At 41.6% G+C, this 18,397-nt stretch overlaps 1 protein-coding gene across 1 annotated transcript; it reads right to left on the bottom strand.

Moving 5' to 3' along the window:
- Nucleotides 1-382: 382 nt before the first annotated feature.
- Nucleotides 383-1,355, bottom strand: LOC121404371. The gene is made up of 3 exons (XM_041593706.1): nt 1,173-1,355; nt 489-1,061; nt 383-403 (listed from the first exon to the last, which is right to left on the bottom strand). Exons 1-3 carry the CDS (start codon nt 1,353-1,355, stop codon nt 383-385), a joined length of 777 nt encoding a protein of 258 aa, XP_041449640.1.
- Between the last annotated feature and the right edge of the window lie 17,042 nt (nt 1,356-18,397).

Raw genomic sequence — 18,397 nt, 5'->3', positions numbered from 1 at the left:
GTGGAGCTGGCCTGACGTGTGCCATGTAGCAGGATGCTACCATAAGGCGCTTGTCCTCGCTTTCAAGCATCACCGCAGCCAGGTCTTCAGTGCTGTAATGAGACATAAGATAAGCATGGATGCCCTTTCGTACAAGTACGGCGGTTCTAGTCCTGCTTACCGATGGTGGGTAGAAGAGATTGTAATTTGAGGACTTTAGTCCGGCCACAGCATTGCCGGAGGCAAGCCATGCCTCCTGGACCAAAGCAATGTCGACGGGCCCTTGCTCCAAGGCAATGAGGAGCTCCGCCGACGCGACCTTGCTTTTATGCAAGTTGAACTGCAGCACTCTCAATGTCATGGGAGGCTGGCTCAACTGCACTCGACGGGTTGACTATTATAGTCAGGCCACCGTCCTCATCCTCTGCGTCATCAGAGTCGTCCAGCGCAAGATCCTGGGCGGCCTCTACGATGGACTCCAGACCTAAGTCCTTTTCCACCTCGCCTACCTGCAGGGTATGCGCGTCCTTGTCCTCGGGGTGGCGCTTTTTGAGACGTAGGTAGACACTGCCTACGCCCCATGCCATCTTCCCGAATCTCGGGTAGAGGATGTCCTCTGCCTCCTTGTTGATCTGGATGATCATGTGCTGGCCCCCCTCATTGGGTAACGGTCTACCAGCATGCAGGATTTTCCAGTCCGCCGTGGGCACCTCTGTATTCTGCCTCTGCACCTTCGCCTTTGGGATGGAAGGGATCATCTCCCTGTCCACTACCTCCAGCTTGGCCCCCTCCCACAGAGCTTCCAATTTGGGCACCACTTGCAACAGCCACTTCCTCGTCGGGTCATCATTACATTTGAGGATCTTCACCCCGTTCAGCCATCCCGCACCGTCAAAGGTGGGCATGGCAGCGTCCGGCGCTTCCTCCATTCGCGCGAAAAGGCAGTCTACCAGCTGGGCGTGGACCTGTTTCCACTGCGCCGCCGTCATCTTCCCATTTTCGTCGCTGCGGTCGATCAGGGCCACGATGAGGTGCCTCTTGGACACGTCGCTCACCTTGGCCTTCTGCTTGGGCTTCTTCGTCTTAGAAGGTTGAGGGATAACCACCTTGGGCCCGCGTTGCCGCTTGCCCGCCGGAGTGTCCTTGGCACTTTCGGTCGAGCGTTGCCTTTTGGTGGCCATCATTTCCTCAACCCTATTGGCGAATTCACCCTTCATCGCCTTCATCTGAGGCAGCTGCGCGTAGTGGAGACGCCCCTCTTCTACCTTTTGCTCAGCCCATGCTAGTTTGGACTTCTCCTCTTGGGAGATGTCCTCTTTGCCTTGTAGCCGGCTTTGGATTTTGAGGGCCGCCTTGTATTGGGCCTTAGCCTTCATCCCCTCTCTAGAACGCTTCGGCCCTTCCCTACGAAGGGAGCTGGTACCTGGTTCAGGCGAGCGGAGAAGGCTCTCTTCCTCCGTTCTGCTTACGCTGAGCACGCTCTCCAGGTCCGAGTCTGTTTCGACCACGGCACCCGTGCGGCTCAGCTTGCAGAGAGGCGTTTTGGTGGCAGTAGCTTTAAAACTAATATGACCTGCTCCCGCCATATCAGAGTTGTGACCGCTGGCGACACGCAGAGAGGATTGCTCCTCCCCGTGCCCGCCGGTGGTAGCAGTCACGCTTTCCACCGACATTTGGACTGACATCCCAGTCCCTGCTTGATCCTTACTCCGTTCCATGTGGTTAATATTTATCGGGGGGACCACCCCCTAGCGTTTTATGCCTGTCCGCCAGGCACCTCCAGCCATGGCCATGGTTCAGTTCCCCCAATTTATATCGGGAAGACCTGGACCCGGCCTTAGCTAGACACTGCATTACCGCGGACAGAGCAAACGGCAATGCATTAACCCGATCCGGGGTAATGCAGTGCCCATTGCCCGGCCGGCACCCTCTGGGAGGGTTCAGCTGGAGGATTTTTGCCTGGCCTTTGTTTTTTTAAGTATTTTAGATTTCTGCGGTACACTTCACTTAGAGGCAAAATTACTTAATTTTTGTTTTTATTCACTAGTCAACACGACAATTAGGCTGTTTCCCAAAATGAATTTTTCTTATAGATTACTGGGTTTAACATTTTTTAAACAAATTATGTTTTTTTAGTTTTATTTAAAGAATTTTTTAAAATCTGGTATTTTATTAATGTTTTTTTAGAGGTAGTGCTTCTATTTTTTAGATAACTTGAGTATCTTATATCTGGTTGCATTTATGCATTTACAGTTCTGAAAAGCTGGCAAATGCAGCTATAAATCGGACCCAGACACTTTGTATCTGCAGCATAACGCCTGGAAGATATTAAGCTTTCAAATTCAAATTTCATAATTTTTTTGCGGTATTTTTTCCCGAAGTTTGGACGAAAGAAAAATAATTCTTGGCATGCGTTTTTAGTTTTAGATAGACGCATTAATTAGGCGTCGTTGAAGGTATTGTTCATTAAATCCCGAAATCTATCAGAAAAAGTAATTGAAAATTGGAGTTTTGATCGATCGCTCGCATGTTTAATTCTCGTCCCGCCTTTAAATAATTCTTTAAAAGCCACCAAATAAATTTTACGGTTTTTTTTGTCGGTTAGAAAAACTATTCTAATTTTGCATCATCATTTAATTGAGTGAAAACATGGATCCAACTCGCTTTAGCTTTTTTTTCTTACTCAGTTTCCTTGCGAAACATCGCGAAAAGCGTGCTTTTTGACACTGCCATTTTCCCTAAAAAATTAAATAAATTAACGTGTGGCACTTAGTTGCAATTTGTTTCAACACAGAAGATTTAAAAAAGGACTGTTTTCATAAATAAAACGAGAAGGAACGTGCGAGTCGCTTCTGGGGACGCGACTCTACTTATACCCGTACTCAGTCAGTATATACATTTTAGAGCATATGATTTTTTAGAATTTTAGAATTAAAAAAAAATATTTTATATTTTACATTTTTTGCTACATATGTTTTACATCTATATATACAATGAATATTATACATATAACAGTAGTTGTATATGTCCATTTATTTTAGAATTTTAGATTTTAGAATTAATAATTAAAAAAAAAAATTTTACATTTTACATTTTTTTGCTACATCTGTTATCTACATCTACATATATTATGTATATTCTACATCTAACATGTAGGTTATACATGTTCCATTTAGATTCTACATCTCCTCCGCTAGGGGTTGCTCGCGCACTGAACGCGGCAGAGTGTGCGAGCGAGAAAGAGAATCAGTAGCGTCAGCAGCGCTGGAGAAGGAGTGGGAACCAACAGAAAATTAATTTCTTCATTCTGGCTATAATTATAATCCGATCTAGTTCAGATTCGGCAATCTGGTAGATATGGGCATTTTCTACGATACTGCGTTTTTAGTTTTATCGTATCTTTAAAAATGTGCCTGCCATTATATTATTATATATAATTATATCCTGTGACCTCTATTTTTTTGTGTATAGGTACATTAATTAGGCGTCGTTTAAGGTATTGCTCATTAAAATCTATGGAGAAACTTTGGAGCTAAAATACGTTAACCAAACCTAAAAAATGAAAAAAATGAACAAAAAATACCTTTTCGAAGCCCAACTGCCAAACTGGTACTGGTTGTACATTTGGTACCTGATCGTACCAAATACTTTCGAAAAAGTTAAAAAAATTAACAAGATTCGACATTATAATTTTTTTTCATTTATTACCTGCCAGATAGGCAGAATCGACCACTGTGCAGCGCGAAGAAAAAGTTTAATTTTGTCGAGTATTATAATACAGGGAGTAAGTAAATCGACTTTTGTGAATTCCAGAGCGCATTGAAATGAAAAGAATGACTTTTTGCTGAAAAGTAAAACAAAAAGTCAGTGTGAAAGCCGGAGCCTGCCTGATAGTCTTCTTTTAGCTCTCTACACTATTTCCAACGATACTACCATTGTTACATACACAACAAAAAAGAGATTATTTCCTCGTTGGAAACAAATCTTATTTTGCCGAGCCATTTTTTCAGGTTTGGAAACAAGAAACAGTCACTCGGGACTAAATCCAGAGAAAAGGGCGGGTGATGGAGCATTTCGTAGCCTAATTCATGGATTTTTTCCCTGGAAAGTGCAAACTGCATCTTTGCATTGTGGTCGATTGTGAGCACATGCAGGACCAATCTTGCGGTAAGCTTTTTCAAGTGATCATTTCAAATTGAAACCACCGAGTCATGTAGCTAACCTTAGCTTTACGTCCAGGATGCTCGGCATCGCTTCAGTTTGTGCGGACAAGCAGTTTGCGAATTCTTAGGCGACTGCAAGAATTTCTATACTTTAGTTACTTTCCCCTTGTTTGAAAAAATGAACGGAAAATCAATCATCATTTTGAGCAAATTGTACAGTTTTTCAAATGTGAAATTAACTATGATAACTTATTTTTTAGGTATATTCAGGTAAGCTTAGTTTTCACCTCAAAAACTAGCAGATTTAGTTTTGAAAACTAAAAAATCTGCCCGAGAACATGGTGCTACGATGTCTAGAAGCTTTACAATAAATAGTCAAAGTTTAACTTTGTTGGCAGTGCATATTTTCCTATGTAATATGATCAATTTTTATTATACACGTACTCAAAAAAGAGTTAAGTGGTATATTGTATTTGTGGTAAAAGTGGATGTGTGTAACGCAGAGAAGGAAACGTTTCCGACCCCATAAAGTATATATATTCTTGATCAGCAGCAATATCCGAGTCGATATAGCCATGTTCGTCGGTCCTACCGTCCGTCTGGTTGAGCGCCTGAATCTCAGAGACTATAAGAGCTAGGGCAACCAAATTTGGTTTCCAGACTCATGTGATATCACACTGCTACAAGTATATTTCAAAAGTTCGCCCCGCACCCTTCCGCCCCCACAAAGGACGAGAATCTGTGGCAGGCACAATTTTAAAGATACGATAAAACTAAAAACGCAGTATCGTAGAGAATGACCATATCTACCAGATTACCGAATCTGAATCAGATCATAATAATAGCCAGAATGAAGAAATTAATTTTCTGTTGGTTCCTCCGCCTACTTCAGCCAGAGACCCGCTACTCATTCTCTTTCTCGCTCGCACACTCTGCCGCGTTCAGTGCGCGAGCAACCCCTAGCGGAGGAGATGTAGAATCTAAATGGAACATGTATAACCTACATGTTAGATGTAGAATATACATAATATATGTAGATGTAGATAACAGATGTAGCAAAAAAATGTAAAATGTAAAATTTTTTTTTTTAATTATTAAATTCTAAAAATTCTAAAATTCTAAAATCCAAATGGAACATATACAATCTACATGTTATATGTATAATATTCATTGTATATATAGATGTAGAAAACATATGTAGCAAAAAAATGTAAAATATAAAATATTTTTTTTTAATTCTAAAATTCTAAAAAATCATAAGCTCAAAAATGTATATACTGACTGAGTACGGGTTTAAGTAGAGTCGCGTCCCCAGAAGCGACTCGCACGTTCCTTCTCGTTCATGTTATTTTTTGCATGTCTGGACGTTGATATGCAATGACTGCACCATCAAGTGGCCATGCGACGCCAAGCCGAAACCTGCTACGCGCGGAACCCAGACAGAAACGCAGCCACTCCTCCCACCCAACCGACCGAGGGGCGCGTTACCGACCCGATCGCGAGCATACAGGAAAGATAGGTGTTTGACTAAAATTCGAGGAAAACGAGAAGGAACGTGCGAGTCGCTTCTGGGGACGCGACTCTACTTATACCCGTACTCAGTCAGTATATACATTTTTGAGCTTATGATTTTTTAGAATTTTAGAATTAAAAAAAAATATTTTATATTTTACATTTTTTTGCTACATATGTTTTCTACATCTATATATACAATGAATATTATACATATAACATGTAGATTGTATATGTTCCATTTAGATTCTACATCTCCTCCGCTAGGGTTTGCTCGCGCACTGAACAAGGCAGAGTGGGCGAGCGAGAAAGAGATAGGTAGCGGGTCTTTGGCAGGAGGGGGCGGAGGAAACAACTAAAAATCAATTTCTTCATTCTGGCTGTTTGGCTATTAAGCGTTTTTAATAGCCGTTGAAACTCGTTTAATTGTTAAGAAAAGTCTAGCGTTTCAATGAGTAGTGTACAATTTATTATATATTGGTAATGTAAGGTAGACGATAAAGTGACCGATATAATAAAGCGATGGATTCGTTATGAAGATCAATACCAGACTGAGAAAGGGCAGGCGGGCCGAATTGCCCGTGCCCTAATGCAAGCGAGAGAGAGCAAATAAACGATAGAAGCTCGGGCTGCTGCTGAGCCGAGTACGAGCGATAGATAGAGAGAAAGAATGCGAGAGAGCAGCATAGATGATGAGAACGATGGCGAAAGAAACTTGGAAGCGAGATGCATATATAGACCACAATTCGTGTGTCACCAATTGACCGAATATATGCGTATGTATATATGCGACGACAGAAAAGATCGAGAGATTGCAAAGGCATGCAAGTGCTGGACCAGATCATGGCCTTTGCGAAGGCATGTTAGGGCAGACGGACCAAATTACCCGTGCCCTACGCGATGCTAAGAATAGAGATCGATAGAACGAAAGAGCGATATAGCGAGATAGTAAAGTACAGGAGAAATTCAAGAGTCGAAGAGACGAAAGAACGGTTGCATAGGCGAATAGATTGAGTAATTATAAGCGGTTACAATGTTTATATGCAGTGTTACGTTAGTTGCGCCACTGGATATTATTTGAGGTATTTGTTGGGGATTTTCCGGCTGGGAAACCAGACATACTCCCCCCGTTGAAAGCCTGACTTTCACAGTCGTCGCTTGTGGCTGATTTGATGTAGCAATCCTAATTCCATCTTTGGCACAACATCTCAAGACACGCCAATGAATCCAGGAATGAATTTGACCAATGTCGTTATTGGTCAGTTGTTGTGGGTCTGATAGCCCAGGGTTCTGCATACGCTTTGAACGCAGCTGCAGCGACGAGATGTAGTCTTCCTTCCATCGCGTACAGAAGATATGGAGTATGTAGGCCACGCATTGCCTGACATCCAATTGTCGCAAGATCAGGCATGTTACGCTGGGCTCAAGAAACGAAAAGGGAGGGTCACGAACTGGCACATCCAGATCGGCAGGGCTCTCTGTAATTGAAGCTAAAGTTGTAGGATTAAAAATGGCCAATATGTGGCCAAAAAACTTCCTCAGATGATCCAATCTACAATCTGAGTGGTCAGTGGCACGATGATTGTTGTAGTTGTACGTCTTCAGTGCAGCTCCACTCCCCCCAATATACAAATATTGGGATGGAATGAGTCCAAGAACAGCTCGAAGTCCAGTGTGAAGATTCTGCTGAGGAGCGATGATCATTGTTAAATTAGTGGTGCGCTGAACTGGATGCTTCCTGCCAAAGGTGATTTGATGATGGCCAGCAAAATACACGGATGAACGATATTGAAACCCACATGCCAAAAGAGGGGGCTCTCTCAAATCATTCAAAAGAATCCCACGCGAAGAGATCTCAATCAGGGCTTTATGCCAAGACAACGTATCTTTGCCCAGCCATTGGAGAAAGAGTCTGGACCACGTAGCTGCAGGTGCAGCTAGTCCGAAACCGTCAAAGAGCTGGGCTTCTGTTGGCACAACTGAACTTCTGCAGAGGCACGATAATGATGAATAGCCCGAAATTGAGAGAGAAGACCGATCAGTAGCTGATTCCAACGCTAAATCTATTGATGGAAGTGCACTTGGGTTCTCCGAAATCATATTGGAATCCAGCTGCGAATGAGATACCAACTCAGCTATGTGGACGTCTTGGAGATTGATTTCAGTATCAGCAGACAGCGCTGCCTGCTCATCTATCTTCAAATGCTGCATTGGCCCCTCAGAGACGCATAAGGCAGACTTCTTCTTATCCGAAGATGACAATTGCATAGCGCGTAGACACGGGGGCGGATTGCTCCGTGGTGGAAGCTGCCTGCCAACAATATTAGCAATTATTGTTCCTCCAGAAACCGTTGAAGGAGAAGACAGGTGGGGGAATCGATTAGCGATTTCGCGCCGAATCGAAGTATCCAGCTCATTGAACAGATAATTAAAGTTGTTCAAGGATCCAATGCGAGTCTTGTTGTAGTCCAACTTCTGAAGCTCGTTGTGCAGGGTTTTAAAAGTGTCCTGCAGCTCCTCGATCTCCTCCAACCTTACCACGAGCATATAGTAGTCGCAAGCCGACAATTCATTCTCCCAAGTGGCACTCAATCTTTTGAGGCCTTCGCACAATTCCGATGCCTTCCGCTTCAGAAAAATCACCCTGTTTTCCGCAGCGGTAGTTACACTGCCGTTTGACCCATCCAACTCCATAGCAGCGACGGCGTTAGAAAAACGTTTCTAGCGAGAAGATGAAAAACAAAGAGTACCGCGCGCAAGTGACGGGAAAGAGCACCGCAAACAAAACGTATATGCTTATATGCAAGAGCGGCTGGTGTATATATATGTGGTCGATGACACTTGAAGCCGCGGGCAAACGACAACGAACAACCGGCAATATATGGCAATGCTTGAATGCTCAACTGTAGTTTGTGATTGCACGAATATATTAACTAATGCACAATCACGTCGGGGTCACCAAATGTTTGGCTATTAAGCGTTTTTAATAGCCGTTGAAACTCGTTTAATTGTTAAGAAAAGTCTAGCGTTTCAATGGGTAATGTACAATTTATTATATATTGGTAATGTAAGGTAGACGATAAAGTGACCGATATAATAAAGCGATTGATTCGTTATGAAGATCAATACCAGACTGAGAAAGGGCAGGCGGGCCGAATTGCCCGTGCCCTAATGCAAGCGAGAGAGAGCAAATAAACGATAGAAGCTCGGGCTGCTGCTGAGCCGAGTACGAGCGATAGATAGAGAGAAAGAATGCGAGAGAGCAGCATAGATGATGAGAACGATGGCGAAAGAAACTTGGAAGCGAGATGCATATATAGACCACAATTCGTGTGTCACCAATTGACCGAATATATGCGTATGTATATATGCGACGACAGAAAAGATCGAGAGATTGCAAAGGCATGCAAGTGCTGGACCAGATCATGGCCTTTGCGAAGGCATGTTAGGGCAGACGGACCAAATTACCCGTGCCCTACGCGATGCTAAGAATAGAGATCGATAGAACGAAAGAGCGATATAGCGAGATAGTAAAGTACAGGAGAAAGGCAAGAGTCGAAGAGACGAAAGAAAGGTTGCATAGGCGAATAGATTGAGTAATTATAAGCGGTTACAATGTTTATATGCAGTGGGCAATTCAAATAGCAAACAAAGGTGAAATTACGTTAGTTGCGCCACTGGCTATTATTTGAGGTATTTGTTGGGGATTTTCCGGCTGGGAAACCAGACACTGGCTATGATCCGATCTGATTCAGATTCGGCAGTCTGGTAGATATGGGCATTCTCTACGATAATGCGTTTTTAGTTTTATCGTATCTTTAAAAATGTGCCTGCCACAGATTTTCTTTCTTTGTGGTGGCGGAAGGGGGCGGGCGCACACTTGTAGCAGTGTGATATCACATGAGTCTGGAAACCAAATTTGGTTGCCCTAGCTCTTATGAGATCTAGACGCTCAACAAGACGGACAGACAGACAGACAGACAGGCAGACAGACAGACGGACAGACATTCATGGCCATATCGACTCGGCTTTTGATGCTGATCAAGAATATATATACTTTATGGGGTCGGAAACGTTTCCTTCTCTGCGTTAGACACATCCACTTTTATCAAAAATCTAATATACCCCTTAACTCTTTTTTGAATACGGGTATAAAAAGAGATGGGTTCAGATAATTTATTAGTTCATTTTAACCCGGATTTGGATATTGTTCTTTCAACAGACGCATGCAACACAGCAGTTGCAGGAATATTTTTACGCAAATATAAAAATTACTGTAACGAAACATTAGATTCATGAATCGCTACATTCTTTAGTTCACACTTCCCTACCAGAAGAATAATTGTATACCTAGCATAAGTCCCTCACCAGGTCGCGATTTACTAAAACAGTTATAATAACCCACGGGCCACCTAATTTTGGCATATAACGCTGACCCAATGGTGGGTAAGCCAAAGTAGCACAATTCCCACATTTAATTAGCACTTTCCGCAATACAAACACGACCGAATCCATTCCCAAATTTCCGACCCTCCGTCAGAATGCCGGAATGCAGACACAGAAGACCCCATTTCAAAACCGTGACCTATATTTTCGATAAGTAATACACTGTTTTACCGGATAAGCAAAAAAATCTCTAACACCCACCGTCTGGGAATTTAAATAGCGCCGACCCAACAGAAGAAGAGGGCAGTCAATCAGCCAACAATCACTCGGGGCAGCCGATCAACAAGCAGTCACTCGGGGTAGACCATCATTCAGCGAAAGAGACTACACTGGCCAGTTACCCGTCATCAGCAGAAAGTGAGCAAGTGAACGCGACGCCGAATATAAATAATTAAAGATAATAAAAATAAACAAAAAGAAACCAAATCGCTGGAGTCATTATTTCAAACATAACGTTTCTCCAATCATTAACAGCCAAAGTTTGGCGGTTTTTGGTCAATTGGAGCTCTTTCTGGACTATTTTTAAGGCCGATAGTCATTTGCTGGGCTTTTTTTTATTATTACGGTAATTTATTTATCGAATCTTCCCTATTAGAGGCGACGATAAGTATGCAAATCTTAATCTAATATATTAAGTTAATTAATTGCTCTTAATTACTTAGAGTACGTCCCTAGCTAAGTATTATTGCTGGGTGGGGAGGTCTATTCGCCGGAGTCGTGTATGGCTAGTGTACCACGTTAAGGACTGCGCAAGTCTATTAGGATGGGCCTGAAGCTTGACCTGAAACTTGGCTTTCACCTTGTCAATTTCATCTTTAACTGATCCTACATTTAAGTTTTTATGGATATTTTCATTCCGTATGTATCATGATGCCCTAGTGATAGTTCTTAGTATCTTCTGAGGGGCAAGTTTTTCTGTTTAGGGTAAAAGTGATATGCTTGCACTTTTGCTCGACCACGTGTATTCGCCAGTCTGCTAGCCATTTTTCTAAGGCCACGAGATGAGATGATAAGTGTTCCGATGCTCTTGTTGGGCACTTGGATCATCAGCAAATGTCGAAGTTGTTGTTAGGCTGTTTGTCGGTAGATCTGCTGTGAAGATGATATACACTGTCGGTCCAAGCACGCTGCCTTGGGGTACACAAGCTTCCATTGGATAATATTCGGATATTCTTTGCATCGTACTGCGAAACTTTTTGCTGTAGGTTTGACTCCAATATTCCATGGATGTTCAGTCTACCTCAAAGGTAGATCAGTTGAGACCGCACTACACGAAGTTGTTGGGCATATCGAAAAGACTCTAATCCATAAGGAATATGCCTTGGGAGCCTTCCTAGATATAGAGGGGGCCTTCAACAACGTCAGGATGGAGTCAATAACTGCCGCACTGGCCAAGATTAGCACAAACCCGATAGTATCCAGATGGCTAGACAGCGTTCTCGGCAGTAGAACGATAAGCGCCAACCTGGGCTCCTCCTCGTCAAGAAAGACGGTTATGAGGCACTCCGCATATTTTTTTTTATATTTTTATTATTTATTTTTATATCCCCTCTCCTGTGGAACCTGGTCCTCAACGACCTTCTTCTTCAGCTGGGGAGGAGCGGGTATAAGGTCACGGCCTATGCAGATGATCTAGTAGTGCTGGTAACGGGTAAATTTCTGCCCACAATCAGTGACCTTCTGGAATCCACACTGGGCACGACCGCCAGCTGGGCACGCAACAATGGTTTGGGGGTCAATTCTCAAAAAACAGAAGTGGTGCTGCTCTCACGAAGATATAAAATACCGAGATTCAAACTACCAGCAATTGGTGGAACGACACTCTATCTATCAAGCGAAGCCAAGTATCTTGGTGTCATCCTTGACTCCAAACTCTCCTGGAAGAGAAACACGGAGGAAAGGAAGAAAAAGGCAATGGCAGCTTTCTACACCTGTAGGAAGACTCTTGGACGAACATGGGGCTTACAGCCCCATAAGACCCATCCTGACATACGGAGGCATGGTATGGTGGGAAACGGTTAACACCAAATCACACCTGGAGAACTTCCGTAGAGTCCAACGGACGGCATGCCTTGGGGTCACCGAATCTCTTAAATTCACCCAACTTGTAATAGTCAATTTCACAATAGACATTCAGGCTGGCTCGGGCTTTCACTTACTTTTGCGTTTTACGTTTACGGTTATTTCCTCCTGTACTTTTAAGCTCAAAATTTACTGCTGTTATACCCACGCGTTAGAGCCAGCTCATACAAAAAGGCCTCTGTTATGTTTAACAAAGAATTATCTATAGCCGAATCGGGCTGCCACAGCTGTTCGTTGTTTATTTGTTGCTACCCTGACAAATTTTTTCACACCCAATTTTAAGGTGGTTTAAAAAAAAATTATTTATAAAAGTGCACAAGCTCGATTTCCCTGGTAATGGCGTCCAATCCATGTCAATGCATCAATCGGTCATCTATTTTTTTCATTTTGCAATTAAGACCCTTTTTTCCGCGAGAAATTTGTTTGGAGTTTTGAAAACGGAAAAGTCTTGCGTTTTACGAATGTGTAAGCACCTGTCTTTTCGTTTTGAAAAGTAAATCACTTTTTTTTTGTGAAAGTGAAAACCGGAGACTGTCGGTATGTTGGAAAATAAAACTATTTTTTATCCAAAAACCTGTATTTCATTCAAAAATTCACGGACTTATTTAACAGCCCCATGAACTGCCATTTGTTTTCTATCAAACACCCAAGCTTCGATAAAAAAGAATGTCCAATCACATATGATTTACATTAGGTATGTGCATAATATACATAGGTATGAGAACATAACATAATGTGGAGCGTAAGATCAACTGGACTTCAAAAGTTCAAATAGAGAGTTTGACATTCCTACAAGATAATAAAACGTTTTAACGTCAATTTTGTACGTTTTAACCTATTTTCGAAGACTATTTGTCATTTCGAATCAGGGAGGAGGATTTTAGAACAGGAGATATTACGCTTATGTTTAAAAGTAAATTTGGGCACAGTTATGTCATCATTTGATGCTTTAAGTTTGGAGCATAGATAGCATAGATAGAGCAGGTATATGGCGGGAGACAAAAAAAACCTTTCCATGGAAAAACTGCTCTGAGTTTAGTCCCGAAAATCGAGGAGCCACTCCAAAAAGAAATCGCTGCATGAAATCATAAGCGCATATGAATAGGAACAATGAGGCCATCACCAGCAAGCACACCTACACTGGAAGCACTCACAGAAGCACCGTCCACAGTGCGGGCAACAGGAACAGAAGTCGAAGTGGCTTTGAATTTTGAAGATTCGTTGTTGCTAGGTGTGAAGAAGAATGGTGCTTCTGATGGCGGATTAATTTCCATCAGCGAGGCAAGACCAATCGGGATAGCAAAACAATCCTATGCTTGGATGTGGGAAGCGGGCGTCCCGATCGGTTTGGAATGCAAGAGGTCGTTGTTGTTATTATGAGGAATTTTCCACCTTAGAGATTTGCTCAAAAGTTGCTCAAACGAGATTAAGAATTATAGTTCGAGTCTGCCTCATAAAACAAGACCAAGACAGAGATGAGATCGTTTAGCCGACACCAGGTCATTTTATGTTAGAAAAATTGTCGCATAGCCAGCAACTCAGAAAAGAATCGCCGGTAATGTTGTCACTGAATTCGCATTTCGGTGCACTGCAAACAATAGCCATAATTAACAGCAGCTGAATTACTGTGCACGAAAATCAATTTGACTCAATACATACATGCTTTGGCACACCCAAGCGGTCGTACAACGGCAAAATTAATAATTATTGAGACAACGATTAATTTGGCCAGGTCAGACCTGGCCGGGACGATATAGCTTTGTCACGTCAATGTGTTTCATGTCAGCGCTCGAAAATCCACCGGCACACTCGTAGTGCTGTCGATCAGTTGTCAGAAATTATCGGTGCTATGAGGGTACGGACTACAGCAAACCAACCACAGTCAAATGGGCTTGTCGAGAGATGGCATTGCACACTGAAGGCTTTACCAATGTGCAACTCACACATCCTTCCAACTCCTTCCTCCTCCAACTGCATTTCTCGGTCTGCGCGCAGCATATAAGGAGGACCTACAAGCGTCAACTGTAGGAATGCTCTTTGGCACAACTATTCGACTTCCCAATAAGTTTTACACTCAGAAGTGCCCGGAAAATCCAATGGCCCAGCATCGTTTCATTAAAAAGCATATCCGCATCCGCAGCATATCCGTGCCATCAAGCCAATACCCACGGTTCACCATAGGAAGCCCCATGTTTTCTTATCCAAGAACTTACAAAACTGCACTCATGTATTCAAAATTGTAGTCTCTGTCAAGAAACCGCTGGAACAGCCATACACAATTCGACGTGTAGACGACAAAGTCTTCTAATCGAGGTGAATGCTCAGGATAAGGCCATTTTAGTGGAGCCTCAGCCGAAAAGATGGTGGCAAGCCATTTTCTGAGTGCGAGCTTTGGATAATTTAAAATACATGAATCTGATAAAGAATTTTCCAAGGATTTCGAAAATGGAAACTTTAAGAAAATCGGTTTTTAGTTTCAGAGATATGAGCATTTGCTCAATTTTTATGCACATACTTAATCTTTCAGGTCAAATAAGACGTAAACTATGGCATGTATGGTTATTATTTTGGTATCTATTTTTAGTTAACATTGAGCAATAAAAAAAAATTGGATTGTTGGAAATGAAATTTTATTGTTCGGAGCAGCCGCTGGCAACAAGCTCTTTGCGCTAGCTGTCGCTCTTACATCGAATGCACGCCCATCAAACGCTCGCTCACTGATCAAGCCCGAGTGCATAGCGAGAATAAAGCCAACATTGTTAAGTTTAAACGATTTCGCGTTGACTTTCTTTTTTGGAAATTATTCAAGTGGTCGGAAAAGCCCGACAGCTCATATTTTTCAACTTTGATATCATGTAGAAAATTACTTCTTCCAGCTTCTCGCGAGATTTGTTATACCCGTACTCGAAGAGTTAAGGGTATATCCCTTGTATTTGTGGTAAAAGTGGATGTGTGCATCGCAGAGAAGGAAACGTTTCCGACCCCATAAAGTATATATGTATATTTTTGATCAGCATCAATAGCCGAGTTTATATAGCTATGTCTGTCTGTCCGTCCGTCTGCCTGTCTGTCCGTCTTGATGAGCGCCTAGTTCTCAGAGACTCAGAGCTAAAGCTTTAGACTCATGTGATATGTAAAACACGGCTACAAGTGTATTTAAAAAAGAAAATGAATATATCTACCAGATAGCCTAAAAGGAATTAGGTCGGATCAATTTTATAGACAGAATAAAGAAATTCTTTTTCAGTTTCTTCCCCACCTCCTCCAGCACGAGACCACGCTAACATTCTCTTTCTCGCTCGTACACACTCTGCCCTGTGCAATGTGCAACCTTTTCGGAGAAGATGTAGAACCTACATTGTGTATGTAGAATCAACATTTCAGATGTGGAATCGACATTGTATATGTAGAAGTAGATAACAGATGTAGCAAACAAATGTAAAATATTTTAAAATTTTACATAAATCATAGGGTCACAAATTTATATTGTGACTGAACACGGGTATAAAAGTAGAGTCACGTCCACAGAAGCGACTCATACGTTCCTCACGGTTTTTTTTTAAATTGTCCTTGAATATTTCATAACCTTAATGCAGCGATGCCCAAAGTCAGCTTACGGCAGGGCACTCACCAATACTCCCAAACAAAAACACCAATCAGAGAAGAGACAAAACCGGTTTTTGCTGGACGGATCGCATACACACAAAGTGGTTTGCCTGTGTTGGGCTTTCGGTATGCTGGTACACAGCATAAACTGTGTATGCACACAAGAATTGGTTTCCTATACTGAGGGCAATTACAAAAACAAAAGGGCTCGCAGGGCAATGGGCCTGGGCATCGCTGCCTTAATGTATATAGGTCGTTTTTGCGGCGTTTTGCGCAACAGGCCCGTCTAGATCGATTTGTGTCGTAACCTCGCACAAAAATCTGTAAAATCCAATTAAGGTACAAAATAGATACAAAATTATTATCTTTTGTAAAATGGAAAATTAAAAATATTTTATTCGCAAAAAAATAGATGCAAAACTATTATCTATTGTAAAATTAAAAATTTTTTTATCCACAAAAAAAATATGTACTGGCAACAAAGTTAAACTTTGAGAATTTATTGTAAAACTTCTAGACATTGTAGCACCATGTTCTCTTGAATAGTACATATATTTTAAAAGATTTTTCTTTAAAATGCAGTTATTTCATGAAGATATCTTATTTATTATTATTATTATTATTATTTATCTTTATCTTATTATTTTAACAAGCTGAAATGGCCGAAGTCCCCGCTGTACGACGCCAACATCATGGCATATAAAAGAGCAAACGCCTTCTTTAAACGAGAAGTAACAGAAGCAAAGCGAGAAAGCTTTAGACATTTACCTTCAACTTAACTCCCAGCCGGGGAAATGCATTAAAACTCAGGATCACCTGGATCAACTACTAACAACATCATTGGATATCGCTAACGAATTTGCTAAAAACTGGTTCGAATATTCAAAAGATAAAAACTTTGACAACGAATATACGCGTCGAAAAAGAAATTGCCCTACAAAAATATAAAGGCAAAACACCCGGCCATGACCGGATATCTTATCCGATGTTAAAGCATTTACCGGCCTCTGGCAAGATGGGGCTTTTGAGAGTATTTAAATCCATCTGTAATAAAGGTCGTAAGCCCGAATGAGTAGCGTGGTCGTTGGCTGGTGGGGGCGGGGGAATTAACAGAAAATTAAATTCTTCATTCTGGCTATAATTATGATCCGATCTGATTCAGATTCGGCAATCTGGTAGATATGGGTCTACGATACTGCGTTTTTAGTTTAATCGTATCTTTAAAATTGTGCCTGCCACAGATTTTCGTCCTTTGTGGAGCGGAAGGAGGCGGGCCAAATTTTGAAATAAAAATGTGATATCACATGAGTCTGGAAACCAAATTTGGTTGCCCTAGTTCTTATAGTCTCTGAGATCTAGGCGGTCATCGAGACAGACGGACAAACAGAAATGGCTATATCGACTCGGCTATTGATGCTGATCAAGAATATAGATACATTATGGGGTCGGAAACGTTTCCTTCTCTGCGTTACACACATCCACTTTTACCACAAATCTAATATACCCCTTAACTCTTTTTGAGTACGGGTATAAAAAGAGTTTGATCGCGTGGGTGTCAACACTGTTCTTCAACAGTTGCCGAATTGGGGGTGGGTATAATAGTATTCAATATCGTTAAGGATTTTATGACCCGACGCTTATTCTGAGTCAAAATTAACAATTTGTTCTCCGAATATTATAACCTATATATATAACGGCATACCCCAAGGATCACCACTATCTGTAGTCTTATTCATAATAGCTTTCAAACAAATAAACAAAATTGTATTAAAACACAATTAAATTAAACTTATGTCCGCCGAAAATGCCATAATTTTAAGTAAAAAAATGATAGAACTTGCCAAAGTGAATGAATTTTTCAATATTATACGAATGGGCTCTGGCGCTACTCTCCCCCCAAGCCAATTTTCTCTGAACGGATTGCCAGGTCGACATCTTTTCAACACAAATATAAGCTTGTTAATCCTAACCACGAAAAATTTCGTTACGCAAGCAGTTGTCCTCGATCGAATGTCTTATATTTGTAGGCTTCGAATCGGACACAGTAACGCAACCCACCAATATCTACTTACTGGAGAAAGCAAACCAACACACTAACAAAAACAACACATATTTTGGACCCTGGAGAGTATCAGAAAAACATTTTTTCAGAACTCTACCATCTACACATCTGTTGGCAGTCTCACCCTATAATATAAATAGAATATACAATTTCATAAGAACATATAATATACTTGATCAAATTAAAAAAAAGAAAGTAATACATTTGTGGAATGAAACATTCATTAATTCACTTTTATTGTGCTTGTCACTAAGATGGTCTTGTTAATGAATTTTAAAGAGCTTGGCATACATACATTATATTACTCCTTAGACCACCTAAGCAATCTGGTTCGATGTCCGTTTACAATGTAGTAAAAGTGTTTTGATTTATGTCCGGTTCAACTTTCCTTTGTACACACGTTTTTAAATTTAAAATAATAGCAAGTTGGCCTCAGTTTAGGACATGTACATCCACCCAAGAACCCCACACACGTGGCCGACGACCATTACCCGGATCATTCCGTCCTTACTTTGAAAGTAACATTTGGCCACACCATGGTTAAACT

This window comes from Drosophila obscura, unplaced genomic scaffold (genome assembly GCF_018151105.1).
Source record: "Drosophila obscura isolate BZ-5 IFL unplaced genomic scaffold, ASM1815110v1 contig_194, whole genome shotgun sequence".
Classification (NCBI taxonomy): domain Eukaryota; kingdom Metazoa; phylum Arthropoda; class Insecta; order Diptera; family Drosophilidae; genus Drosophila; species Drosophila obscura.
The sequence above is the reverse complement of the archived record's forward strand: the minus strand, read 5'-3'. Positions and strand labels throughout refer to the sequence as shown.

Excerpts from the sequence above, each read along its gene's own strand:
- LOC121404371 (XM_041593706.1), bottom strand. The coding sequence starts at position 1,355 with ATGAAGGCTAAGGCCCAATACAAGGCGGCCCTCAAAATCCAAAGCCGG. Across the intron at positions 1,062-1,172 it reads AGGGTGAATTCGCCAATAGG|ACGAAGAAGCCCAAGCAGAA; the intron begins GTTGAGGAAATG and ends CAACCTTCTAAG. Across the intron at positions 404-488 it reads AGGACGCGCATACCCTGCAG|AGGATGAGGACGGTGGCCTG; the intron begins GTAGGCGAGGTG and ends CTGATGACGCAG.